The following is a 27,845-nucleotide window of genomic DNA, read 5'->3' on the forward strand; positions in this document are numbered from 1 at the left end:
GGTGCTGCAGAGATGGTTGTCCTTCAGGAAGGTTCTCCCATCTCCACAGAAGAACTCTGGAGCTCTGTCAGCGTGTCTATTGGTTTTTTGGTCACCTCCCTGACCAAGGCCCTTCTCCCACGATTGCTCTGTTTGGCCGGGTGGCCAGCTCTAGGAAGAGTCTTGTTGGTGCTACTTCCATTTAAGAATGATGGAGGCCACTGTGTTCTAGGGGACCTTAATTGCTGCAGACATTGGCACCCTTCCCCAGATCTGTGCCTCGACACAATCCTGTCTCAGAGCTGTACGGACAATTCCTTTGACCTCATGGCTTGGTTTTTGCTTTGACATGCACTCTCAACTGTGGGACCTTATATACAGTGGTTGCTCCACTAAAGGTTTTGTGATTATGCTGCAGGACTTAGAGGTAATTTGTGGTTTAGTACGGTACCCTGCATCACCACTTCATTGCTCCAGACCAGCGCAAGGAGGAGTTAGAGCACTTATGCTTTTGGGTCTTACTGTGTCTCTAACTGCCAATGAATGGGCGACATAAACCTAAATAGAAACTAATATTTGTGTACGGCTTCAGTATTTCTTATTAAAACTGTTGTTACACTAAGGTTTTATTTTGTTAGGTTTGTTTTGCTCTTACTGTAATACTGTAGGCCACTCCCAACCGTTCACGTTATGCAGTACCTGAGTTGCACCTGCAGCACACTGCATAGCAGTGCAAGCTGTGTTGCTACAGATGCTGGTTCAATACCTGTGCCGCCCTCGACTGGGAGACCCATGAGATGATTGTAGGTTTTTGGTTTCTCTCCCTCCCAAAAATGTAAATAAATAATTCTTAATAACAAACTGGCTTTATTTACAAATTAGTAACAATGTCTCACCCAGTGTTAAAGGATGGCCTTTTTCTTGTTCATTTTACTTTATTTGAAAACAAAATCACCAAAATATTGTTATTTTTTAAACAAAGTGATTATTATTTATTTAGAATTATATAAAAGCCCGTTGGATATTCTCACAGATATATTATTAACCCTGTTATTAGCAGGACAATACATATTGGTCATGGCTCCCGAGGGGAGCACAATGGGATTGCTTTGCAGTTCTCCAGGTGTATCCACTGAAAACGTGCAAGGTTCAAGGCACAAGGGCAGGGGGCACGGGATGGGCCGCAGAGCCACGCACAGAAGACCGACCTAGCCCATGGGGAAGGGACGAAGGGGGAGAGGGGAGGACCCACACCCTGCCACGCTGGTAACACTTTTAAAGGTCATTGCACTAATAATGGCGCTGACTAGGGAAACGTTCGCGCTGTTCTTTGTGCCAGTCTGCACATTCAAACTAAAACAATGTAACTAATAATGGCATTTTATGCTTTCGTTAATAAAATAATGATACAAATACTCTTTCAAAATGCCGATGTTTATTTATTTAAGGATCCATAACAAATTACTATGGGAATAAATATAATAATAAATATAAATATCACTGAATTACAGAAATATCCTTTATGTAATTAAAATCAAATCAAATGTTATTTGTCACACATACACATGGTTAGCAGATGTTAATGCGAGCGTAGCGAAATGCTTGTGCTTCTAGTTCCGACTGCAGAAATAACCAACAAGTAATCTAACCTAACAATTTCACAACAACTACCTTATACACACAAGTGTAAAGGGATGAAGAATATGTACATAAAAATATATGAATGAGTGATGGTACAGAACGGCATAGGCAAGATGCAGTAGATGGTATAGAGTACAGTATATACTAATGAGATGAGTAATGTAGGGTATGTAAACATTATATTAAGTGGCATTGTTTAAAGTGGCTAGTGATATATTTTTACATTTTTGTTGGCAGCAGCCACTCAATGTTAGTGGTGGCTGTTCAACAGTCTGATTGATGGCCTTGAGATAGAAGCTGTTTTTCAGTCTCTCGGTCCCTGCTTTGATGCACCTGTACTGACCTCGCCTTCTGGATGATAGCGGGGTGAACAGGCAGTGGCTCGGGTGGTTGTTGTCCTTGATGATCTTTATGGCCTTCCTGTGACATCAGGTGGTGTAGGTGTCCTGGAGGGCATGTAGTTTGCCCCCGGTGATGGGTTGTGCAGACCTCACTACCCTCTGGAGAGCCTTACGGTTGTGGGTGGAGCAGTTGCCGTACCAGGCGGTGATACAGCCCGACAGGATACTCTCGATTGTGCATCTGTAAAGGTTTGTGAGTGTTTTAGGTGACAAGCCGAATTTCTTCAGCCTCCTGAGGTTGAAGAGGCGCTGCTGCGCCTTCCTCACCACGCTGTCTGTGTGGGTGGACAAATTAATTTTGTCCGTGATGTGTACGCCGAGGAACTTAACTTACTACCCTCTCCACTACTGTCCCCTCGATGTGGATAGGGGGGTGCTCCCTCTGCTGTTTCCTGAAGTCCACGATCATCTCCTTTGTTTTGTTGACGTTGAGTGTGAGGTTATTTTCCTGACACCACACTCCGAGGGCCCTCACCTTCTCCCTGTAGGCCATCTCGTCGTTGTTGGTAATCAAGCCTAACACTGTAGTGTCGTCCGCAAACTTGATGATTGAGTTGGAGGCGTGGATGGCCACGCAGTCGTGGGTGAACAGGGAGTATAGGAGAGGGCTCAGAACGCACCCTTGTGGGGCCCCAGTGTTGAGGATCAGCGGGGTGGAGATGTTGTTACCTACCTTCACCACCTGGGGGCGGCCTGTCAGGAAGTCCAGTACCCAGTTGCACAGGGAGGGGTTGAGACCCAGGGTCTCAAGCTTGATGATGAGTTTGGAGGGTACTATGGCGTTAAATGCTGAGCTGTAGTTGATGAACAGCATTCTCACAGGTATTCCTCTTGTCCATATGGGTTAGGGCAGTGTGGTTGCAATTGCGTCATCTGTGGACCTATTGGGGCGGTAAGCAAATTGGAGTCCAGGGTGTCAGGTAGGGTTGAGGTGAAATGGTCCTTGACTAGTTTCCCAAAGCACTTCATGATGACGAAAGTGAGTGCTACGGGGGCGATAGTTGTTTAGCTCAGTTACCTTAACTTCCCTGGGAACAGGAACAATGGTGGCCCTCTTGAAGCATGTGGGGACAGCAGACTGGGATAGGGATTGATTGAATATGTCCGTAAACACACCAGCCAGCTGGTCTGCGCATGCTCTGAGGATGCTGTCTGGGCCTGCAGCCTTGCGAGGGTTAACACGTTTAAATGTTTTACTCTCGTCGACTGCAGTGAAGGAGAGTCCGCAGGTTTCGGTAGCGGGCCGTGTCAGTTGCACTGTTTTGTCCTCAAAGCGGGCAAAGAAGTTGTTTAGTCTGTCTGGGAGCAAGACATCCTGGTCCGCGACCGGGCTGGTTTTCTTTTTGTAATCCGTGATTGACTGTAGACCCTGCCACATACCTCTTGTGTCTGAGCCGTTGAATTGCTACTCTACTTTGTCTCTATACTGACGCTTAGCTTGTTTGATTGCCTTGCGGAGGGAATGGCTACACTGTTTGTATTCGGTCATGTTTCCAGGTCCCCTTGGTTAAAGTGTCCCAACCTGGTTAAAAGCAGTGGTTCGCGCTTTCAATTTCACGCGAATGCTGCCATCAATCCACGGTGTCTGGTTTGGGACAGTTTTAATAGTTGCTGTGGGTACAACATCGCCGATGCACTTGCTAATGAACTCTCTCACGTAATTATTGGCGGAGAATCACGTCATATTTTCCGATATACTGTAGGTCTACCGTAGGCGACATGAGTCTCACCAGTGATGAGTAATGTGGTGCCAAACGTGGTGCAGGTCTTATTTATTTAAAGAGCATATTGAAGTAAGAAGCAATAGCCTACAACTATTTTAGCACTGTTTCCCACTGCTCTGAGACAAGCATGGGGACTGGTCTTGATACATCAATGAGATTTTTATTTTCACTGAATCTCCGTTTGGGTGTAGAAATGTTATGCTTGTAGTGTAACCTTTATTTAACTAGACAGGTCAGTTAAGAACACATTTTTATTTACAAGGACAGCCTACTCCTTAATCCCTGTCGGGGAATTGAACCCCGGTCTCCCACGTGCCCGCACGACACAGGGATAGTTTAGCTAAATAGCCCAATACTGTACTCCCGATCGTCACGTTGTACATTACCATATTTTCCGTTCCATCCTGACGGAACCCAAAGGTTTTTAGTTTTTTCTTGGAATAGAAACACCATAATATTAATTAAGCAAGTACAAGTCAAGTTTGGACACACCTTCTCAGGGTTTTTCTTTATTTGTACTATTTTCTACATTGTAGAATAATAGTGAAGACTTCACAACTATGAAATAAGACATGGAATCAGTTAAGAGCAAATTCAAATTTACAAGGACAGCCTACTCCTTCCTCCCCGTCAGGGAATTGAACCCCAGTCTCCCGTGTGCCAACATTCTCCAGTACAGCCACTATTGAAAGCTATCAAATGCTTCTCAAAGATGCCCTCTGGTGGTCAAACTAGCACTAACTAGCATTAATGGTACCAGTGGTTCACACTTAGCGTGCCATAGAATTCTAGCGTGCCATTCAATTCTACAGCATCATGCAAGCTGTGCTGCAGTACAACTTTTAAAGGTCAAACTTTTAAAGGACGAACCACTGTAGACAGGTGTGTGCCTTTACAAATCTTGTCCAATCAATTGAATTTACCACAGGTGGACTCCAGTCAAGTTGTAGAAACATCTGAAGGATGATCAATGGAAACAGGATGCACCTGAGATACATTTCGAGTCTCATAGCAAAGGGTCTGAATACTTATGTAAATAAGGTATTTTTGTTTATTTTTAATACATTTGCACAACAAAAATAAAATGTTTTGCTTTGTCACCTTGGGGTATTGTGTGTAGATTGATGAGGAAAACAATTGAATCCATTCTAGAATAAGTTTGTAAAATAACAATGTGGAAACTCAAGGTGTCTGAATACTTTCAAATGCACTGTACACTCACTACATGAACAAAAGTATGTGGACACCTGTTCGTTGAATACCTCATTCCAATGTCATGGTCATTAATATGGAGTTGGTCTCCCCTTTGCTGCTGTGACAGCTTCCACACATCTGGGAAAGCTTTTCACTAGATGTTGGAACATTGCTGTGGGGACTTTCTTCAATTTAGCCACAAGCATGAGAGAGGTCGGGTACTGATGTTGGGTGATTAGGCCTGGCTCGCAGTCAGTGTTCCAATTCATCCCAAAGGTTGTTGATGGGGTGAAGGTCAGGGTTCTATGCAGGCCAGTCAAGTTATTACACACCGATCTCAAGAAACCATTTCTGTATGGACCTCGCTTTGTGCACGGGGGCATTGTCATGCTTAAACAGGAAAGGGTCTTCCCCAAACTGTTGCCACAAAATTGGAAGTGCAGAATCATCTAGAATGTCATTGTATGCTGTAGCGTTAAGATTTCACTCCACTGGAACTAAGGGGCCTAGCCCAAACCATGAGAAACACCCCCAGACCAATATTCCTCCTTCACCAAACTTTACAGTTGGCAATATGCATTCGGGCAGGTAGCGTTCTCCTGGCATCTGCCAAACCCATTTTTGTCCATCGGACTGCCAGATGATTTCCACTGCTCCAGATTACAATGGCGGCGAGCTTTACAACAGTCCAGCTGACGCTTGGCATTGAGCATGGTGATCTTAGGCTTGTGCTGCTGCTCAGCAATGGAAACCCATTTCATGAAGCTCCCGACGAACAGTTCTTCTACTGACCTTGCTACCAGGGGTAGTTTGGAACTAGATAGTGAGTGTTGAAACCGAGGACAGGCAAATTTTTTTTTTTTCCCCCCTCGCTACCCGCTTCAGCACTCGGCGGTCCCGTTCTGTAAGCTTGTGTGGCTTACCCCTTCACAGCTGAGCCATTGTTGCTTCTAGACGTTTCCACTTCGAAATAACAGTACTTACAGTTTACCGGGGCAGCTTTAGCAGGTCTATATTAGTAGGCTATATGTAAAGACCAGGTTAAATTGTGAATAGTCTGATGGGTGAGAATGTTATCAAGCGATTGTCAAATTGTGAATGAGAGACTGAAGTGTTTGCAGCCTGCGCAAGAATCTTAGCAGAGCATGCCTTTCATGCAGCTGTTTTCTAATTACCGTTAGTCGCATCATGCAGCCTTAGTCTATATGTTTTGAGTTCTAATACATTCTAAGGTTTGTATCACAACTAAAGTTGCATAAATAACTCAAAATTAAGGATGTAGGAGGACCTGTTTCAAATGATCATTTTGTTAACCACTCAACACAGAATAGCCGCAGTTGTCATTTTCATCTATTTACACTGACTGACCACAGGTGAAAAATGAAAACCTTATTGCCTTGTGATTGAAAAACGTTTTCCCGGGAAGTTATGAATGTTTCAACATGTCAGTGTTGACGCTTTGAGCTTGCATAATAAGGGCAGGATACACCGTTTTGGCTCTATCAACAGCTGTTATAAATCTGGAATACACAGCTTGAAGTGAGACCAGTTAATTTGCTCCGTCATGCTGATGAAAACGAAGGAGTGAACATAATGAGATTAACAGCATATATGTTCTACACGCCTCTGAGGTGTGTGTGTGTGTGTGTGTGTGTGTGTGTGTGTGTGTGTGTGTGTGTGTGTGTGTGTGTGTGTGTGTGTGTGTGTGTGTGTGTGTGTGTCTAAGAGACAGGGAGACTTCTTGTGCGAGTCACTATCAGACCCCATCGTGTATCTTTCCTTTTAATCTCTACCTTGAAATCAGGCTGTAGTCACAGTTCAGTTGGTTGATGCCCGCAATAATCTTTTGGTAAATCTTCAATTCCTATCATAAACACTGCAGGGGCCAGGGGTGTTGCTGCTGCTGCTTCACATTTCAGGCCTCAGTTTCTGGTGAGCAAAAGGTGTTTTCAAAGCCATGGAACCATTTTCAAATGGAGAAAACAAAACCGGTAACTATCACTGAAATGTGAATAGTTCCCAAATGTGAATAGTTGGTGTATACAGTACATGTAGTATTTTTGTGAAGTCCTGGCTACACAATGATTTTTTTCCATACTGGGACAGTTAAGTTATGGAATTGAAGACTTCTCAGGTCCAGTTGTTCCAGGTCATCTGAGTTCATCTATAATCAAACAATACACAGGCTCTTCACTGCTGAAATACTCCGTTTGAGGTTGGATGGACTGGACTACAGACCACTGTATTAGAAACCCAAGCTAGTGCTCCTCATCCACAGCCCTCCCCAGGAGAGCAGAGAAGCGTAAGCCAGCTTTCTGCGGGGCGCTCCACAACCCCATCACTAAAGTGACATTTTCATTTAGGTCTCTGATATCAGCAATATGGCTTAGCGTTTTACTGCCTCAACGCTGCATGTTCTCGTTGCTCCCCCGTCCCTTTATAAACAAAGAAAGAGCTAAATAAAAACTCCCCAACATAATTTATTTGTTTTACAGTTGCGTGATTTTTTTCTTCTTCTGGCCTGCAGTGATATATGACAAGAGTAAAGTTTAAGTATTGATCCAGCAGCCATGATAGTAGTGGGTGTCTGTTTGGAGAGGAGTGGGAGAAAAATACTGATTTTCGTTTTTAAGAATAGAGCCACAAGCTTGTTTAGGAATGATTTTCAGTGTAAAAAAAAACTGGTAATGTACAGTTGCCCTTTAGTTAAGGAGTGATATAGAAAATCTGTGACATTTCTTAGGGTAACATTTAAGGAGTTAATTAACCTTATAGGAACTTTGTGTAACTTAAAAGGGCTAATAATGCAATGTATCAGGCAGCAGTGGACCTGCAGTGGATCATTCCATTAATATCTCAGTAATAACAAGAAGTAGGGCGTTCACTCACTGCTCAGAAGAGAAATACCGGTAAATTCAAGAGGGTGCTACTAAATTGTCTAAACATAGGCTAAAGAAAACTGTAATTATTATTCACACAATTCATTATTAGATTGTTCTCTACAATATTATAACCTTAATATGCTTGTATTACATAAGAACGTTAGTTTGTTGTGACCGTTGTTAATTTTTAATGCACAGCTTGGTTGTTTCTCTTCCATGTTTCTGCATTGGGAGGTGGTAATGTTTGGAGACATTTTTGTGCTTTGAATCAAAATAAACTTGATACCATCTCCATATCCGTGGCTTTCTATTCCTCTAAGCCCGGTCAATCAACATTGACAAGGGCTGTTTCTATGGTGATTTAAAGAGGGGTTCTTGTTTTTTCAACTGTCACTATGCACCTGCAAAAAAGATAGTGCGAATGCCTTTTTGAATGTTGATTTAAAAGGGAAAAACTCAGAAATACACCATCTCTATTGAATTAACATATTTTCATAAACATTTAATTAAATCAATTTATGGGTGAACACCCTACAATAAGTGCTAGGAGCACACTAGAAACTCTAGAGCAAGTTTGTGGAACGGCAAAGAGCGCTGACCTTGCATGACTTATGTCATACCCAGCCTCGGGGCCAGCTCGCTGAGCTGACATTTAAGAACAGTGTTGTCCCACCACATCAGCAACACCAGAGTGCACAGCCACGAGCGTGTCAGCAGCCAAACAGGTTGTGTCCAAGTCTACAGACTAAGCTAACGAGACCAGCATGTTTGCATGATCAACTAGCATTTGCGCTACTGCACCGCAGGACCTAGTCACCAAGGAGACATGCTAGTTTGCTAATCGCCACCACAGATCTCAGTAGGACTGTCAGACAGATTTTTAGCAACAGTGAACATTAGACTAATGGTTCAATTGGTTTAAATAGCATACAGCTCTGAGCAACCTCCTAGATCACCAAGAAGTCAGTTGATGTGTGACTGATTTGTTGTGTCCTACGCATGCCACAGAGCTTTATGAGCTCTGTCAGTCTCCCTGAAATGATATGTGACGCATGGCTCAATGTGTGTAACACCTTAGATGTTGACAGAAAATGGTCTGGGTCGTGTTCATTTGGCACCTGATGGAACAAAACGAACTGGAACAGGGAGGGACTATCTTGACTTGTCCAATAAGAAACACACACTTTAACTTTCCATTGCAAATCGTTTTAAAAAGTTTGCCATTGTCTGTTTTTTAGATTTACGGTGTTAGATGAACTGCAAAAATGACTTGTATACACACCCGTACATACACTTTGACACAAAGGTTACTAAACAAAGTCAGGGTGGAAAGAGAGATGAGGGATGGTGTTGGAGAGGAAAAAACAAGACTTTTGTGAACTAACACCCTTCCTGGCTCTGACTTTGTTGTAAACTCATTTGACGAAAAACGTACTGACTGACTGATGTGGATGTCCCACCTATCTATCTTAAGATGAACGCACTAACTACTAATAAGAGCTTCTGCTAAATCACTCAAATGTAAACATTGATTTTTGAGAACTAGTAACTTTCAGATTTTATTCTGAGATTGATTGATTGCTTTGTGTGTGGAACACTACTACCCTACAGCAGTGTGTGCAATCGAGTTAATTATTAATTGATCCCCACTGTACCATTTAATTCTTCTGAGATATACATTCCTACCAATATTTATAATGTCGTTATTATGTGTATGTATTTTTGGTCCCACTGTAACTCAATTCCTTTTTCTTTCTCTCACTCTCGTGCTAACATTTGCAGTACTCAATGTTATATATGACAGTCGCGTCCTTGGCTTTAGACTTTGTATTATATTCATTTCAGTTACCAGACGATTTTATTCAGTTCAGGGACAGTGACGTGTAGTACTAAGATATTGCAGTCATGGAAAGCAAAACCTTACAAATATTACAATTTTGCCCCTTTATGTCCTCATAAACCCACCTGTCCCTTTGTCTCCAGGTTGCGAGGACATTGTGGTGGAGAGCATCTCTCTGGACACGGTGGTGCCCATCCTGAAGTGGAGCTCGCAGCCCTACGGCTCAAAGTGGGTCCACCGGCAGGCCATGCACTTCCTGTGTGAGGAGTTCAGCCAGGTCATGACCTCTGACGTGCTCTACGAACTGGGCAAGGAACACCTGGTGGCTGCCATCCAGTCAGACTATTTGCAGGTGAGAGGCAGGCAGATGCATGCACTCACTCACTCGCTTTGTCTAGCGTTAGTAGGCCAGTTTAGGATGCATCATGTCATATATATTGGCACACTTGTTACAAACCAAGCGGAACTAACTAGACCTTGAATTTGGAGGTTTACATCATCCCTCTGGTGGCCAAGTTGACCTATTTGAATAAATTCTATTGGTTGGTGGCTAGGCCTATACCGCCTAGAGTCTAATTGGCTGGTGCGGAATTTGTTTCAGGAAATAATCATGCTGGTCGTGTTAGCATAGTGGCTAAGTGTGCCACGTTATCTCATGGGAAAGCTAGCAAATAGCACTTTTGAGAAAGAGTTTAAACAAGTGTTCATAAGTATAGACCTTGGAATTTTGAGAAGAACAGGAAAATAAGCAATAAACCAAATCCTGGTCAGAATGCACTTTTATTTTTACCAGTGTTGGTTGAATCCGATGGTCTTGCAGGAGATACTGTGGTCCCTGTTCCAGACTGTTGCCACCAAATGCTATGGATATATTCAGCCAACAAAGGAATTCTACAAAGGGAAAATGGTAGTGTCATATGTGAAATCCATTTGACAATAAATACAAAGGCTAGGATGTTAGCATTATACAATCTTCAAACGCATGAAAAGGCACTTTAACTCAGGCATGCACAACACAATGAAAAAGAAACCTAATACATCCGATAATAAAACAGCTAAATGAACATGACACGAGCTGATTTAAAAGTAAAAGGCTTTGGAAATAAAAAGCTTGCGGTACGCTCAGGGCTCGGTTGGCATTTCAGCGATACGCTTGTTTTTCTTAAGTTTTTGGAAATATGACAGGAATTTCGCATTAATAAGAAAAGCATATACTTTAAAATGAAAATACTACATATGTCTCAAAATCAATATCCATCTTACCTCTATATTGTATAATGTCCTCCGGATTTGAGAAGAACGATGACGAGTTCAACGGTGAGCCTTAATTCTAGCACAGCATCCAGACTAGCTCACTCATATTTTTGGGGGTTCCTTTTTGTACCACTTTTTTTCCTCTGGCCTCCATTGATTTAGTTACCCTAATCTTGGCCGTCCTACAAGGGTAAAAAGTCCTGTAGCTTTTTAACGGAATATGATAAAGATATGAGGTTTAGACCATTGGTTTTCTTAGAGGAGTATCTACACGATTGACGATTAACATTTTACCCCTTGGTCAAAAGATGCGTTTTTGATTGGACACCCTACCTAGACTGGAGTGAGAAACTGGTGCTAATATAGAGGCATTTTTTGTTTACAAGCTAATGCCATGTTCGAGGATCCTGTATCCACTCCCATGTAAACAGACCTTTTTTCTGATTCAAACTTTTAATGACACGGCGGAAAGGTCATTATCAGAGAGGAGACGGGTATGGTGAGTTGGCAGAAGAGGCGGTGTGCCCAGAGGGTAATTGGGGAGTTGGTGGAATTGGCATGGTCCTTCAGAACACTCACTTCCTCCCTTCCACCACCCCCTTTTCTCTCGCTCGCTCTTCTCGGTCTTCTCCCTCTTATCTCTTACTAGTGCCAGTGTATCATGATTGAGCTCGTGTCTGTGGTGACCATTACACTCTGTATTATACTGTAGGTGTTTAGAGCTTAACGAGTATCTGACGGGCTTCTGCTTCATTGCTGGGAAATATATATGCTTTTGAGGTCTTTGGAAATAGACTGGATATGAGGGGGGATTTGCTTGTAGAAGTTGATGATGATAGATGATATTAGGACTGGTTAGTGGTCGTGTGCTGTTAGACAAGGCTGTTTTATGAGGGCTCTTTGTGGCATACAAATAGGCTAACTGTTTGAAGACCAGACCAGTTTATGAGGACCTTGGGTGGCATTTCAGTCTTCTAAACGCACACAAGCAGAGTGCCAAGTAACCGCAATGCAACACATTTCCACATTCACAGACGAGAAGTTTTGAGATGTAGGCTAGCTTACAGAAAGCTCTGCAGGTAGTGCCGTGTTTTTGTGTGCGCTGCGAGCCTGGGTGCTTTTAGAGGATAATGTCAAGTCCCCCTTGGAAGACTAGGCTGTTCGTGTGAAGAAGATTAAGCTGGGGTGTATTTATTAGTGCACACCTGACCGTAGCAAACCTTGACCATGCACTTTTCAACAAAAATGTGAGTTTCTATTGGACAAATTAGGGTAGGTACCTCCCCGTTTCGTCCCGTTTGCTTCCGCTTGGTTCCTAGTGAATACACCCCAGGCTGTGTAGGGACCTGCCAGGCCTCGGAGCAGCATCCTTGACTGGTGCTGGGAGAGCTTCCGGCATCTAACATCGTCAAATCCCCAGCCCAAACGGTCTATGATGAGCAGATTAGTGTCCGCCACAGGGGTTCCTGGCTCAGTGTTACATTCAAACACATGCAGGAGAAGAATCTCAAGCATACACGAAGACACACACACGCACAGAGGAATGCATATGCGGAGAGACGCACACTGGCAAGTATACATAGTAAGGCATTACACATTTTCTGAGACATGCACACACACAGGCTAGTTTACACTTTAATTCTCTCACTTTCACACATGACAAAAAAACACATGCATAAGCTCATAGTACATAAATACACATGCACGGCACACACGGTGCATGCCAAAGCACAGCAATGGTTTGGGCAATTATCTGCCTGGAGGTCAAAGTCATGCCATCAAAGGCAAACCCTGTGCCCTCTTTCACCCACATCAAAGCTGAAACGCTTCACTCAAAGCAGCAGACATTCTGGACCTGGCATTCTGTGCTTGTTTTTTAGTCCAGAATGAATGTATTTAATTTCCAAAGAGGATTTAGAACAAACACAGGGCGCTCATATCCTGGTAACTTTCCTGGTCTACAACGAGAGGTAGCTTGACGCTCATTCATTTTTCTACAGATCCAAAACACATGACATTACAGGTAGAGTTCAAGAGGACAAGTCTTAGTGGGTCATCTTCCTTAACTTTGCCAATAAGAAACGTTTGTTTTTGTTGCAAAACGTTATGGTACGATGTGAATACACGCCTCATCTCCCATGGCTTCTAATTATTGTCTCTGTATACAGGCCAGCGAGCAGGACATCCTCAAGTACCTCATCAAGTGGGGAGAGCACCAGCTTATCAAGAGGATGGCCGACCGAGGTGAGAGACCCATTCCTCCCTCTTTCTCCCTCCCTCTCTTCTTCCCTCCCTCTCCCTTTGGCCCTTCTCTCTCTTCTCCCCTCGCCTCCTTTGGAGTAGGTGGAAGATACCCACATCCACTGATACAGGCTCAGATATTGTTTCATTCCCCAAGCTGTAATGTTTACAGTTAGGTTTGAAGGTAAGGGTTTAATCTGATCCGAAGTCTGTAGTTACAGGGCAACTTCTGCAATCAAGCTCTTTCCTTCACTCTCCTTTATTTCTCTACCCCTCTTTCTGTCTCTCACTCGCTCATTCTATACCTCTCTTTCTCTCACAAACACACACACACACACACACACACACACACACACACACACCACCCCTGACAAACTGCTCTGGGCCAGTGATTTATGCTCTCATCCAGTTTAAGTGGAGTAATAACTAAGCCCAGGGGAGACTTGGCTGAGTAGGGCTGGACGGGACCTGACTCGGTCTAACCAGCCATAGGCTTGCAGTCCAAATGGCACCCTATTCCCTACGTAGTGCACTACTTTTGACTAGAGCCTAATTGGCCCTGGTCAAATCTAGTGTACTACATAGGGAATCGGGTGCCATTTGGGACACAACCATAGTCAGATGAGCGTTTGGGCCAACCGGAGAACAGGGATGTCAGGCTTACTCCTTCTCTACACTTTAATTTGTCGTTCAAGATGAGCAGTCTATTTTGGGTGCAGCTAGGTGTTTTGTTGAAGATTCTTCATTGGAAATTGGAAAACCATAGCTCTCTCCCAAAGGGGTTCTTCCTTGGCGTGGGAAACCAGTTACTCCAGATACTCCGAACTCGAAAAGTAGTTTGAATCAGCTTATGTCATTTTCCAGTGTCTTAAATTACTTAGTTTGCATGGAGGGATGGATCATACACATATGTTTTGGCTTTTGTGAAGGTGTGTGTGTGTGTGTGTGAAATATATACCGTACTGCAGGAGTAAGCAACCCGATTTAGCCGAGGTCCGGAACACAATTATTAATCAGGTAAGGCCAAATAGATTAGGTGGCATTTTCCTGTGGCAAAAACGGCTACGCTGTGAACTAATGCACTGCAACGTTCTAAATAGTGGGAGCTTGGATACTGTACATCCCGATTGCATTGCGTGTGTGTCTTACTGTGTGTGTGTGTGTGTGTGTGTGTGTATCCCTCCTCAGAGCCCAACCTCCTAAGTGGCACGGCCCACAGCGTGAACAAGCGGGGGGTGAAGAGGAGAGACCTGGACCTGGAGGAGCTCAAGGAGATCCTGTCCCCTCTGCTGCCCTACGTCCGCACCGAACACATACTGCCCCCCCACAGCGAGGTCCTCTCTGACACAGTGAGTGTGTGTGAATGAGTGTGTGTGTGTCCGCACCGAACACATACTTGCCCCCCCAACAGCGAGGTCCTCTCCGACTCGGTGCAATGTCCTGATTCTCTGTGGTCATTCCATGGCACTTATCGCAAGAGTTGAACGTGTCCTGGTTAAATTCCTAATCTAACCCCTCATACATTCATAGCCACCTAATCATCCCCAGCTTTCAGTTGGTTCATTCATTTCCATAATTCTCCCTACAACTCTTCCCTAACTCTGGTCACTATATAGGGAAGAGGGTGCCAATTTTGGACTCAGCCGATGTGTTCTCGGTCAATGTACCTGGTCAAATAAGGGTTAAAAAATAAATAAAGGTGTGTTTTCCCAGGCTAAAACAGTCATACAGGGGAAGACAGAATCTGTGGGGATCATTATTATAATTTTTTTCATTGTAGATCATGTTATGCACTATATACTGTGTCTTGTTGCAGTGTTTGGTTTAAGTTTAGGTAGCCTAATGCAGCAAGTATTTTTGTTGCCAAACTTTTTTCGATCTATGAAGACAGCAGGATCAGTCTGGCTGTAGTGTATGTTGCATTCCTCCATTTAACTTGACTGCCCCTCTCCTTCCTGCTTTCCTTCTCCCTCTCTCTCTTTTCCCCACACCTCCTCTCTTTTTCTGCCTCCTCTCTCGCTCTTTTCTTCGCTCTCTCTCTCCCTCTCCCTTCCCACTCTACCCCCTCCCAGATGAAGAGGGGTCTGATCAGCACCCCTCCCTCAGACATGCTGCCCACGTTGGAGGGTGGAAAGGCCAACTCTTGGCTGAGGCAAAAGAGTGCCGGCATCTACGTGCGACCTCGCCTCTTCTCGCCCTACGTGGAGGAGGCCAAGGTTGGGACAACACCACACAACAGAACCACTACGTGCGCACACACACTGCTTGTACATCACAACATGAACAATGGTGGGCACCGTCACATCTAAGATACAAGGGGTGGATTGAAATTACCCATGCTATTGTCCATTATTGTCTATGAAGATTCATTACAATTCGCCCTCGGAATTGACTGAATTGAAACCTGAATTGACCCCAACCCTGTGTCTCACACACACAAACACATACATTCTAACCCCCCTGTTATTGTACTGTCTGTCAGTCTGTGCTGGATGAGATAATGGTGGAGCAGACAGACCTGGTGCGCCTGCGCATGGTCCGCATGTCCAACGTGCCCGACACCCTTTACATGGTCAACAATGCTGTGCCCCAGTGCTGTCACATCATCAACCACCAGCAAATCGGTGGCAGCCAGACGACCCCACCCTCAGTGGTGGCCAATGAGATACCAGGTGGGTGGAGCTGCAAAGCTAGCTTTCTTCCAGCTTCCCAAAATGAAAATGATCAAAACATGGCTGTAGATTTATTCATTTTTGTCATTTTGTAGCACTTATCCAGAGTGTCTAAGTCAGTTCTTCCTTAAAAGATGCTAATGCAATTGTAACAAGGAAGAAATGGTGTTGAGCAAGCTGCTATGACAAACATGGATAACTTGACTGAATAAATCCCGCCTCTACCAATTTGCAGTCTTCCTACAAACTCCAATGGTCGACATGAAACATGTCGGAGATCTCATGAAATTGTGGTGCACGTCAAAGTTGGCACTTAAGTACCGATCTAAAGTCTGTGAGTTTTATTCCGTAGCGTTTCAGTGTAGGTTTGGGAATGTTAAGGCGCCACTTCTACCCGTAAGTTAGTACTCTGTTATGGCTATTTCTCTTCAATACAAGATAAGAGAGAGACTTCCCCTCCTCCATCTATCCTCATCCCTCCAACAAGTGATGAACCTCTTTGTTTTCTTATCTCAATGCCGATCCACTCAGTGCCCAGTGAAGAGGCGGTTATGCGTTGCATATATTGTTAATCTCCACCACGCTGCCCTGACAGGGCCTCAAGTTCTCAGTTAGCTCTTGATTTTCTGGGTTTGGAAAGGCATTCCTTTGCTCTCGCCTGCTGGCACCCTACTCCCTTTATAGTGCACAACTTTTGACCAGAGCCAATAGAGCAATTTATTAGGACTGTGTGGGTATATTCTATATTCTTCTATGATCTCAGACGAGCAGTAGTTATTGCCATTATTGACAGAGATGGGACGACCTGCGAGATGACCCTTCACCCTTCGTCTCCCACTCTCTCTCCATCCCTCTCTCATCATCCCGCCCTCTCTTTTTCTCCTACAGTTTTCTCCCTTACCATAGAGAGATGACACACTCTTTCCCGCCTCCATCCCTTTATCTTTCTGCTTTTCTTTTGTCTGCCCTGCCTTTCTTTTTTGTATGATTCCCCTTGGCCTCCACCATAGGCCTTGCTTTCACCTATCCTTCTCTCTCCCATTTCTCTCGCTCCTTCAGTCCTAGTGTTTCTCTCTCTCACCCCCCATCCAATTAAATAACAGCGTTTCTAATTCCTCAGGGACTTAGTTCAGGAATGGCTAACCCTACAAATAGCAATGTTGGGAGATTTGGAAAGCCATAATCAATCAACAATGTAATAATAATCCTGGTCAAAATATTCATCTTGAACTTACAATCTGTAGATACTATGCGATAAGAAAGGTTCAGAGTTTTTGTGAAACATCACAGTACATTTGAAAAAAATATGGCACATGGAAATCATAAGGGGGTGGTTTACGGAGATAGGTGGGATGGCCTGAGAGTAGCTGAGGGGTGGGGTTAAGGAGATAGGTGGGATGGCCTGAGAGTAGCTGAGGGGTGGGATTAGAAGCTCATGATCAATAATAGTTAAGACTGAAAACACTATATAATATATACTAGATATGTTTAAGTACTATCTATCAGGATATAGTGTATATCAAATAACTATCTTTGCTATGTACAGTAACTACTGTGTAAAATTAGAATGTAACTTGTCCTCCGAAGACTTGATGGGCCAATAAAGAAGAAAATAAATTCCCTCCGGGACCATTGAAAAGGCTAAATATTTCCATATCCTCTAGCACACACAATACATGCAATATTTACCATTATGTCATGATTTTATGTTTGAGTGGTCCCCAGCATGTAAAAGACTGTATCTAATTTTGTTATTCAATTATGTTTTAATTTCTATACAAATTCGAACCTATGGCAACACCATAGACGTGTGCCGGAGGCTGCGGGCATTACAGCTAGGCCAGCCAGGTCACTCAGTTATGTTTTTGTAATGAACTCGCTCTCAGTTCCCAGGCTGGCCGTGGTGAAGGAGATGATCCGGAGGCTGCAGGACCTGCGTCACACGGACCAGGTACAGCGTGCGTACGCCCTAAACTGCGGCGAAGGTGCCACGGTTAGCTATGAGCTGCAGATCCGCGTGCTCCGCGAGTTCGGCCTGCCGGACGCCGCCGCAGAACTGCTGCAGGTGAGATGCCAATCAATCTTTTTACATTTTTTAATAGATTTGTTACGTTTTATTGAACTTAGTAAAGCTGTAGGTTGGCACAAAGAGCTCAGATAAGTGCATATAAACGATCATCTTCAGCACAATTAAAGGTTTTACTTTTCTTCAAAGATATTTCACCCGAATTTTGTTAAGGGATATGTGGGACGGTAGCGTCCCACTTGGCCAAAAGCCAGAGAAAATGCAGAGCGCCAAATTCAAATAAATTCCTATAAAAATCTAACTTTCATGAAATCACATGTAAGATACCAAATTAAAGCTACACGTGTTGTGAATCCAGCCAACATGTCAGATTTCAAAAAGGCTTTTCGGCGTAAGCAAACGATGCTATTATCTGAGCACCTCCATAAACAAAAGAGAGAAAACATATTTCAACCCTGCAGGTGCGACACATAACGGAGAAATAAAATATAAATCATGCCTTACCTTTGACGAGCTTCTTCTGTTGGCACTCCAATATGTCCCATAAACATCACAAATGGTAATTTTGTTAGATTAATTCCGTCCATATATATCCAAAATGTCCATTTATTTGGCGCGTTTGATCCAGAAAACACCGGTTCCAACTTGCGCAACGTGACTATAAAATATCTCAAAAGTTACCTGTAAACTTTGCCAAAACATTTCAAACTACTTTTGTAATACAACTATGTTTAGGTGTTTTTGTTTGTTTTTTTGTTTAGGTATTTTTTAAAGTAAATAATCGATAAAATTTAAGACTGAATCATCTGTGTTAAATACAGGAAGAAAACAAACTGAAGCATGCTTTCTGGTCATGCGCCTCTATCAAACAGTACACATGAAGTGACCCTCGTTCAAGATGGCCGTACTTCTTCATTACACAAAGGAATAACCTCAACCAATTTCTAAAGACTGGTGACATCCAGTGGAAGCGGTAGGAACTGCAAGCAAGTCCCTTAGAAATCTGGATTCCCAATGAAAACTCATTGAAAAGAGAGTGACCTCAAAAAAAAAAATCTAATTGGTTTGTCCTCGGTGTTTCGCCTGCTACATAAGTTCTGTTATACTCAGACATGATTCAAACAGTTTTTGAAACTTCAGAGTGTTTTCTATCCAAATCTACTAATAATATGCTTTTCATCCAAAATTCCAAATGCTGCCCCCTATCCTAGAGAAGTTAACTGCATGATGCAGGTGACGCACGCGATCAGTCACCAGTTGCCGTGTTTGGAGCTCGCACAGGATAATGTACCTACTGCCGTCTATTTGAAATGTTATGGTAATTTGATCAATGCTCGCTGCCATTTCCTCGTGCAAACTTTCGCCCATAGTGTGAAGATTATATGATAGCGAACGGATTCTCAACTACTTCATCCGTCGACAGAAGTGCCTGTGACCATCCACAAAAAGAGATTTTGTACCCGTCTCCCTTTTTGGGTATATTTTAAGCATATTACCGATGCTTTGTAGTCCCCCATTTGCCCTCAGAACAGCCTCAATTCATAGGGGCATGGACTCTACAAGGTGTCGAAAGGCTTTCACATGGAGGCTGGCCCACAGTTATGTCATGTTGGCTGGATGTCCTTTGGGTGGTGGACCATTCTTGATACACATGGGAAACTGTAGAGAGTGAAAAACCCAGCAGCGTTGCAGTTCTTGACACACTTAAACCGGTATGCCTAGCAACTACCACCATACCCTGTTCAAAGACACTTAAATGTTTTGTCTTCACCCTCTGAATGGCACACATACACAATCCATGTCTCAATTGTCTCCCCTTCGTCTACACTGATTTGAAGTGGACTTAACAAGTGACATTAATAAGGGAGCATAGCTTTCACCTGGTCAGTCTATGTCATGGAAAGAACAGGTGTTCTTAATGTTTTGTACAATATGTCAAATAATAGGTAAAAAATAGGCTATATATCAATATCTAATGTCTAGGCAGTAATGGATTGGTCAACATCATGCCGTGTTCCTTTTTGTTTGGCTGTGTTTTTCATTTAATGTGCTGAAGGTCTCTGTCACCAGCGTGCCACTTTAATGACTAATGTCTCAGGAATTCTGGCTGGAGCTCATCAGGAATTTTGTCCCCCCTCATTACATTTAATTTCGTTTTCCATTGAGTGGTGACTGGGCCAAAGTTAACTCCAATGTTGAACTGAGAGCCGAGGAAATAATGAAACATTTTTTGACTTCCCCCAGTTAGAAAGACTCTTTTTTTTTTTACATAGCCGTAATGTAGCAGACTGCCTTTAAGACGAAGTACGTCTAGTTTCTTAAGTCGCTTTGGCAAGCTGTTCCTCTGCAATTTTGGACTAATTTGTTGTGTGCTGTACTCCACCCCTCACAGAACCCTCACAAGTTCTTCCCGGAGGAGCGCTTTGGCGACGAGAGCCCCGTCCTAGCGCTGCGCCAGCCGTCGGGTGGCAGCCGTAGTGGAGGGCGTTGCCGGGTCAACAGCAGCCCAGTTGTGGAGAGCATGTTCACCGATCTGGAGGCCATGGCGGGCTTCCACCCACCGCTGCCCCCTCCCCCGCCGCCTTATCACCCACCGGCCACGCCCACTCACAATGCCCAGCTCAAAGCCAGTGGGTGGAGGCCTGGCCGTGCCCCCAGCCAGCCCCCGTCACGCTCTTTCTCCTACCCCTGCAACCACAGTCTGCTCCACCACACAGCGAGCTCCTCCTCCAAGCATGGCAGCCCCGCCTACCCACCGGCGGCCAAGCCCCTGCCGCCAGACTGCACCAATCGCCAGGGCGGGGGGGTACGCACCCAGCATCAGGATAAACAAGGGGTGAGTAGAGGTCTACAGGACTTCAGAACTGTAGTGTTCCCCTGAGATAGTGGTAATGACAGGGCCTATGGGGATAGCGGGAATGCAGAGCTGGAATTGTGTGGGAATGTGGCGACACCATTTTGATCGAGGGGAGTGTCATGAGCTATGTTGAAATGTAGGAGGCAACAATGTGTAATGGAAGAGAGGAAAGTGGGGCCCTATTCTCAAATGTACTTCTGAGGGACAATGAGAGCTTAAATGTCCTCATCTTGACATCCCCAATATATCGTATCAGGTTGCTATTGTCTTAAGGTTTGTTTGTTCCTGCAGAACGTGGCGCCGGTCATTAACGAGTTCATGCCGGACATTGCCATGGGCGTGTCGGCCATGACCCTGAAGGAGCGTCGCCTGCCCGAGGTCACCATGGAGGTGGAGCCTCACGAGCCGCACCCTCACCCCTCCACGGCCCCTCCTGCTGTGCCCCACTGCCACCTGGGCCTGAACCGCCACGGTCCGTATGCCTCCCGCAAGAGGCACGCTGCCGAGCCCAAGCCCGAGGCCCAGGCGTCGGAGTATCCTGACTTGTACGAGTTTCCCGGGCGCCACGTGAGCTCCTTCGCCGGGCCGGACCTCTACAGTCACAGTCGAGTTCCTTCGGGAGGGGGCCTTGTCCCTCCACAGTACTCCCCCGACGAACAGCAGCCAAACCCCTGCCGCGGCCCAGTCGGCACCCCACTCCGCCTGGATGTTCTGGAGCAACCCCCCCAGAGACTAGATCTGGCTCTGGCCATGCAGAGCGGAGGAGTTCAAGCAGCCGGAGCATCACACAACCCAAGAGGACGCGCCCGAACTGAAACAGACCTCACTTGCGGACTGGGACAGGCGCGGCCCGCAGAACCTTACTCCGAGGAGGTGGTGGGGGCCAGGGACCGCAGGTCGCCCAACAAACCTGAGTACCCTTACAGGAAGTCTGCACTCTGACCCTCCGCAACTAAGACTGTCAGAGGCCTCGGGAAAAGGCAAGAGCGCTAAAGGACGGTTCGCTATAGGGGGATTTGGGGTTGATGGCTTAGCATCAGTGGTTGGCAGTGTCTCCAGTGACAGAGTGGTCATACTCGCGCTCAGTTCAGGGCAAAGGCACTAAGCACACATAGTAGTAGTCCCCCCCCTCCCCCGGCGAGCCCCAGGTGCTGCACCAACTAACGAGATACGGTGGTCACAGTGCCTTCAGCACAGAGCCATGGTGGGGGATGAGGAGGAAAGGCTTGGTTTGGTTGAGAATTATTTGTCCAAATAGATTAGTCTCATGAATTAACATAATGGGTCCTAGCCCTTCCCATCTCCCAGATTGGATCCACGCTCAACTGCTTATCCTCCAATCACCTTTATTCTTCTCAAAATGAGTCTTGACTGGTCATCGAACTTGAATAAATCCTTCCCTTTCCGCCCAGTGTTTTGGATTTTGACAACGCACAGTCATCGTTTCATTTCCATTATACTAATTTCCTGCATCAGGATGAGGGTACTGTAGAGTTATATATTTATATTTGTGTCCCGGTATGCTTTCCTTAGAAATACATTGAAAAATGCCCAGGCAATGAGTTGCAAACTCATTTCAGCAACCTGCCCATTACAAATAGCTCCTCCTTTTGAAAAAGGTGGAATTGCAGTAATAACACTTGTAATCCTTTATGACCCACGGGCTGTGTGTCAGGATGGGCAATATAAGATTTGAGCAAGAGCACAAAGAGGAGAAGAGAAACACAAATGAAATCTTCCTACTACTACCAATGTGGCTACAAGGCAGGAATAATAATTGCATAGCTGCTTTTATTAGAAGTGACTCTAGAAGTCATCCACTTTGCATACCCATAGTTAATGTGAGTGGTAGCCACTGCTCAGCGCTATCTCTTGGTCCTCTCCCAACACTTACACTTTGCAGATGTCCTTTTTACCTTAACCTCACTGTAATATTCAATAGCCTGAGTGCTGGGCACTGTAAGTCGTTTGAACCCGGGCTAGTATTCCAAACCACGTTTCCCACTTTATTGATCTATTACTGTCGATTGGCCAGAATGTGCATATACACCTGGTTTCCGGGGTCTAAATTCAACCTCAATAATTAAAACGGGATAGCAACAGCAAATCAAGAACTGAAGTAGAATATCCCTGCCTTAACCCAACAGCAATTTGTGGAGATTTATCAAGATGCAGGCCCCATGACTGTGCCCCTCTGCCTTTTCATGGCCGGCGGCCATCTTGGATAAACTTCAACCAAACCAAAGCCCAGTTCCTCAATCCAATGACTCCCTGTCTCCCTCCATGGCGATCTGAACAAGACTGCTTCGGTCACCATCCTTACTTTGACGTACTGTACCCAACAACCAACAATTGTGATGATGTCAATGGAGGTTTGTGGAAGGATAATTAAAGCGGGGGGGAAACAGTTAAATGGTTCCTCTTGAGGAATTTTTTATGTCCTGTCCACTGGGCGAAAAGACTTACTCACTAAACCAGCGTAGCTTCAATTAAAACATGCTCACTCATAGGTCCTCCCTTTCAATTCAGAATCTCAACACATTTTCCATCCCATTTTTCACTAGCCCCTGTTGCGCCGCATTGTCAAAAAATTACATTGACTTGGGTTCACTGTAATTATCTTCCTTCTGTTACCATCTCCTCGCACACGGAGAAATTAAATTGCTGTATTGTGCCCCTGCTATACTACCATTCACACATTCTCTAATATTTTCTTCCGTTTTCCGTTGCGCGCCCTAATGAACATGACCTGGCTCTCTGTATAATGCTGATGCCTCATGTTTGTCTGCGAGGCAGAGACTCACCTCTGATGGTTAGCAAATTATGTTTCTCTCACAGAAAACCTCACACGAATACCTTTTATCTCAGCAGTCGAAATTACTAATTTCTGTATGCCCTTTCAGCATGCGATGATTCTCAAGGCAGAAGGTACTGGTACCTGGTTGGTCAACTGCAGGGAGACAGACTATAGTTACTGTGTAAGGCGTTTGCCTCGTCAGTTTCGTAAGTTGGATGAAGTCCTCCAGTTGGTTTTGGTGCATTCATGCATGTATGAATGGTGGGACATGGAATATTCTTTCTATCAATTCATGAATGAGGTCTGATTGGGAAGCAGGTTGGGATAAGGTTGACTAAGTATGTTTGCAGGCTTTTTGATATGGCTTTTTGTCTCCCCTCGCTTTCGATGGTGGCGACTTGAAGACTAATGTATATCACCAAGACATAGGAGATGAGTATCAATTAGAATTTATTTTGATTGTCAGTGGCATGCTCAGAACCTTCGTTTGGGTCTTGTGTCAAGAGGGTCAAAAGTAGCATCCATCATCTGATATGAGTTATCCCTCGAATGGCTCTGTTGTTTACTTTTCCATTGCTCTCTCCTCCACCCCCCTTCTGGGCTCATTGGCATTTGATGGTGCTATTCCTCAATCCAAACTTGGGTCCCTTTCTGTTCTTTGTCTTAGCCTGGTCCCAGATCTGTTTGTGCTCTTGCCTACTCCATTGTCAAGCTAAATGTTTGGCATGACAATTCCATAAGGACCTGGTAAAAGAGCAGAAACGGACTTGCAACCAGGCTATGTCTTGTCTCCCCAGACTTCTTCACTTGCTATAGACACTCCACAGTACTTTAACCCCAATCGCTCTCATTTTATGCCAAGCATTCCCTCATTTGAACCTCTGGAACTCATGTACTGGAATGCAAATTATTAGAACTGTACAGTAGTGCTAATATCTTTGAGATCTATCTTGATGTCTCTGTGGCTGTTTTGCTAAGATCATAACCTGCAGAAGATTGTTTTCCTTGGCTTTTCTGCTAATCGTTTCGACCTCCCGCTGGTGAGGGCTCACTGCTGACGCTGCTCGAAACTAGAAGGGGTGGTGTGTGTGTGTTCACACGTGTCAGTGGGTGTGTGTTGTTAATGCTCTGTTCTCCGCCTTAGGGGATGAGCTCAACAACAACTAAACCATTGTCCATAGTGGGCTCTCTCTTACTAATGACCGTGGACAGTACTGTAGCTATTATGGTTGTGGAAGAGGAAGGATGTCTTGGGTAGTTTGAATCATTTCTATTTTTGGGTGCTGGGTTTTAGTATGGGTAAGTTTTTTTTCATAAACATTTTCGAAGACCTAACTACTCTGTAATATGAGACTGTCAGTCTATAAGGAGGGGAGAGAAAAAAGTGAGCGTGTCAGCGCAGCCCTTTGCAAACAATGGGCCTGTCACTGTGACTGCTGCAGCAGTGAGCTTAGAAGAGAGTTCGCCCTCTCAGCAACCTCCTCCAGACCCCTCTGTACCTTAGCCTTATCCTCTCACTTAATGCCCAGAGTACCCCCACGGAGACATTTTGCCGCACCGTACTGCAGCCCCTGAGGCCAGAGCCTCCCTTTCCTCCCAGCAGACCGCCAAGGTCATCCAGACCTGACCTACAGAAGATGGAGGGAGAGGCGGAGATGGAGGGAAGGAGATGGGACAGCCATGGGAGTGGGACAAAAATATGAAAGATATGAGAGAACCATGAGATGTTATCTCCCGCTTTTCCCATTAGCGAAGGGCTCCCCCGGCAGTAACGTAGAGATAGGAGCTTCAGATCTAATAAACACGTTGCCCCCCTCCAAGCAGCAGGAAGGGAATGCCAGGCCATGCTCTATTGGCCCACTTTTCTCCTGGGCTTGTTTTAACCTTAAAGGGAAGGTCTTCACCCCGAGACCCTGTGTGATAAAGTGATAACCAACCAGGCACGTTGGAATCTGATTCTGCAGCCCCTGAGGATTGCAGCCGGAGGTCTCTTGAATCGAATAACAGTCAAATAAAATCTACTGATGCAGCTTTCCGCAAACTGGCAAATCCAGGTTTGAGCTATATTCGTTATGTATTTGGACTCATTAACTAATTTCCTAGCCAAAATAGTTACCCGTTTACTTTACTAAAACTGCACATGTATGAGATGATTGCTATGCTAATATAGTTATGAGTTTATGGCAGTTTGGCAAATACAGGTGGTATGATCTGTTTTCTCTCCCAATACTAGTGTGAGCACATTCTCACTGACACAGGTATGAATTGATTTTGTTGGTCATTCAGGTATGAGCTCATCTATTTTATTGGAAAATGCAGAGGTCTCTTTGAAGTGTAGAGATGACCCCCTGGTCTGCCCTGAACAGTGTCTCATCTGTGCTGAGGATGAGGGCTTGACTCCTGGCTTTGGACAGAGTGAGTAGACGAGCATTACCAATCCTGCAGTTTGTACGTTCTTTTTGTTGCCTTTCATGGTTTAGGCTAGATGACTAATTCCATTGTATTGTAATATTGTGTGTTATACCACAATGGTTGGACAAACATGACTGTTGCAATAAAGATGAAAGCTGGTAACCCACGGACTGTTAACCCTTTAGAGAACCAATATGATGATGCATACCCACTAATTTGATTCAGAATGATAAGACATTGACAGCAACTTGTACAGAGGGCCTCACTATTGCACTAAAAGTATAATCTCATAACAGTATTGTATGTTTGTTTTCACTGATGAGGAGCACTCCTGTAGGTAGAATGGAGATGTTCAGTTGATTGTCCTCTTGGGTAGTTTGAGTTTGGTGAGTGACACATTTCCCTTCAGTAACCACGTTTCTGAGTAGTCATACAGTATTTTTTTTTAAATACATCATGACAGCTGTGATAGAACGCAGAAGTTGTGGTAAAATGTTATAAATGCTGACAAATCATTTTGTTTGACATGGTGGGATCTTTTTGTCTGTAAAATTAATTATGCAAGCAATGGAAGTGGAAATGCCTTTATGCGCAAATATTGATATAATAACCATCCTCCCACTATGACCCGTGAAAGCATGTAGTTTATTAGGCTACAGATTAAATACATGATGATGAACTTCACAGGGTGTTGAAAGTGCAAGGTGATGAGCTTGATGCTCCTTTCCAATAAATATTGAGGGTTTTATTCTGGTGACATGATGATGATCGATGCTTGACTGCCGTTTGACAAATAAAAAATGTTGTTGTTATCCATAATAATCTCATGTAGACTAACATACCCGCAAGCTGTTAGCGAGAGCGCTTGAGTCAAGACCAGAGTAGGTACATTTGCTGTTTAACGCAACGTTTTTTGTGACAAAACTATCGGTAGAGTTGAAAATGTGATGGAAAACCGACAAACTTTAGATTTTTATTCGGTACATAAAATTTAAGCGAAAAAGTACATTTTGTGTGCACTGTCATCATGCACTGCTTTTTATCTGCAACAAGTCTGTTTGGTGGAAACTTGCAGATTTTAGAATATTTGCATGAAAATCTGTCACCGTTTATTGTAAACCTAGCTATTATCTATAAAAAAGTACTATGGTATGTTACCTTTGCATTATGAGTTGACTTTAATAGACCCTTAATTACATGATCATGTAAGATACTGTATTTAGAGATGCACTCACACTTTCTCTAGGTTTTCACAAGGACCAGGTTGGGGACTGGGTATGTAACAGGCTGATACCGTACTGTGCTGTAGCCAACTCTTCTATTGTTGTCAAGCCGTATGTACATGTTTGGCAAGACAGCGAATTAACGCGTACTTCGCTAAAGCACAAAAAGATCTGGACCACCAGGCTAGATATAATAACCCATTTCCTGCTTTCTGGTTTGCATTAGGACATCGGATATCAGCGTCAACGGGAGGTTTCTTAATTTAAGACTGTTCTGTCGGTTCCTCTAGATTCTCCTTTAGCTCCCCCTCCCTCCCTCTCGTATGGAGACGAAAGAGTGCCTTCCCTGCCAGTGGCTGGGCATCCTTATCTTCGTCCTATGCAAACATTTTCTACCAGCCCACTCAACCAGTCTCTTTGTAATAGTGTAGCCAATGCTTCATATACATAGTGGTTTCAAAGAGTATTTTTTTATTTTAGGTACTTTTGAACAGTCTCTGAAATGTTGTTTTGTTGTACATATACATTTTTCTATATATAAAACAAATATGTCACGAGAAAAAAAGCTTTCTCGTAGACTTAAGGAATTGTGGAAAGTCTATTTTTCTACTCTTCTCAGTTGGGATTGTAACAGTGGTGAACTCAAATCTGCAATTTAGGTGACTGACATCTTCAAAATAAACAGCTTTGATAAAAATTATC

General features: G+C 44.2%; 1 protein-coding gene across 3 annotated transcripts in view; it reads left to right on the forward strand.

The window, feature by feature from the left end:
* btbd7 (BTB (POZ) domain containing 7) overlaps window positions 1–27,843 on the forward strand; it is a 134,757-nt gene extending 106,914 nt beyond the window's left edge. For 2 of the 3 annotated variants that reach the window (XM_024420591.2, XM_042321771.1), the window contains exons 4-11: window positions 9,805–10,013; window positions 13,084–13,159; window positions 14,345–14,505; window positions 15,229–15,372; window positions 15,639–15,828; window positions 17,715–17,893; window positions 20,247–20,690; window positions 21,003–27,843. In XM_024420591.2, coding sequence (XP_024276359.1) covers window positions 9,805–10,013; window positions 13,084–13,159; window positions 14,345–14,505; window positions 15,229–15,372; window positions 15,639–15,828; window positions 17,715–17,893; window positions 20,247–20,690; window positions 21,003–21,653 — 2,054 coding nt within the window. In that variant the 3' untranslated portion in view covers window positions 21,654–27,843. Of the gene's footprint in view, window positions 1–9,804; window positions 10,014–13,083; window positions 13,160–14,344; window positions 14,506–15,228; window positions 15,446–15,638; window positions 15,829–17,714; window positions 17,894–20,246; window positions 20,691–21,002 lie in introns of those variants that run through there. The other variant, XM_042321772.1, reaches the window with a different exon arrangement.
* Window positions 27,844–27,845: the final 2 nt, after the last annotated feature.

The sequence above is a fragment of the Oncorhynchus tshawytscha genome, linkage group LG05 (assembly GCF_018296145.1).
Source record: "Oncorhynchus tshawytscha isolate Ot180627B linkage group LG05, Otsh_v2.0, whole genome shotgun sequence".
Taxonomy (NCBI): domain Eukaryota; kingdom Metazoa; phylum Chordata; class Actinopteri; order Salmoniformes; family Salmonidae; genus Oncorhynchus; species Oncorhynchus tshawytscha.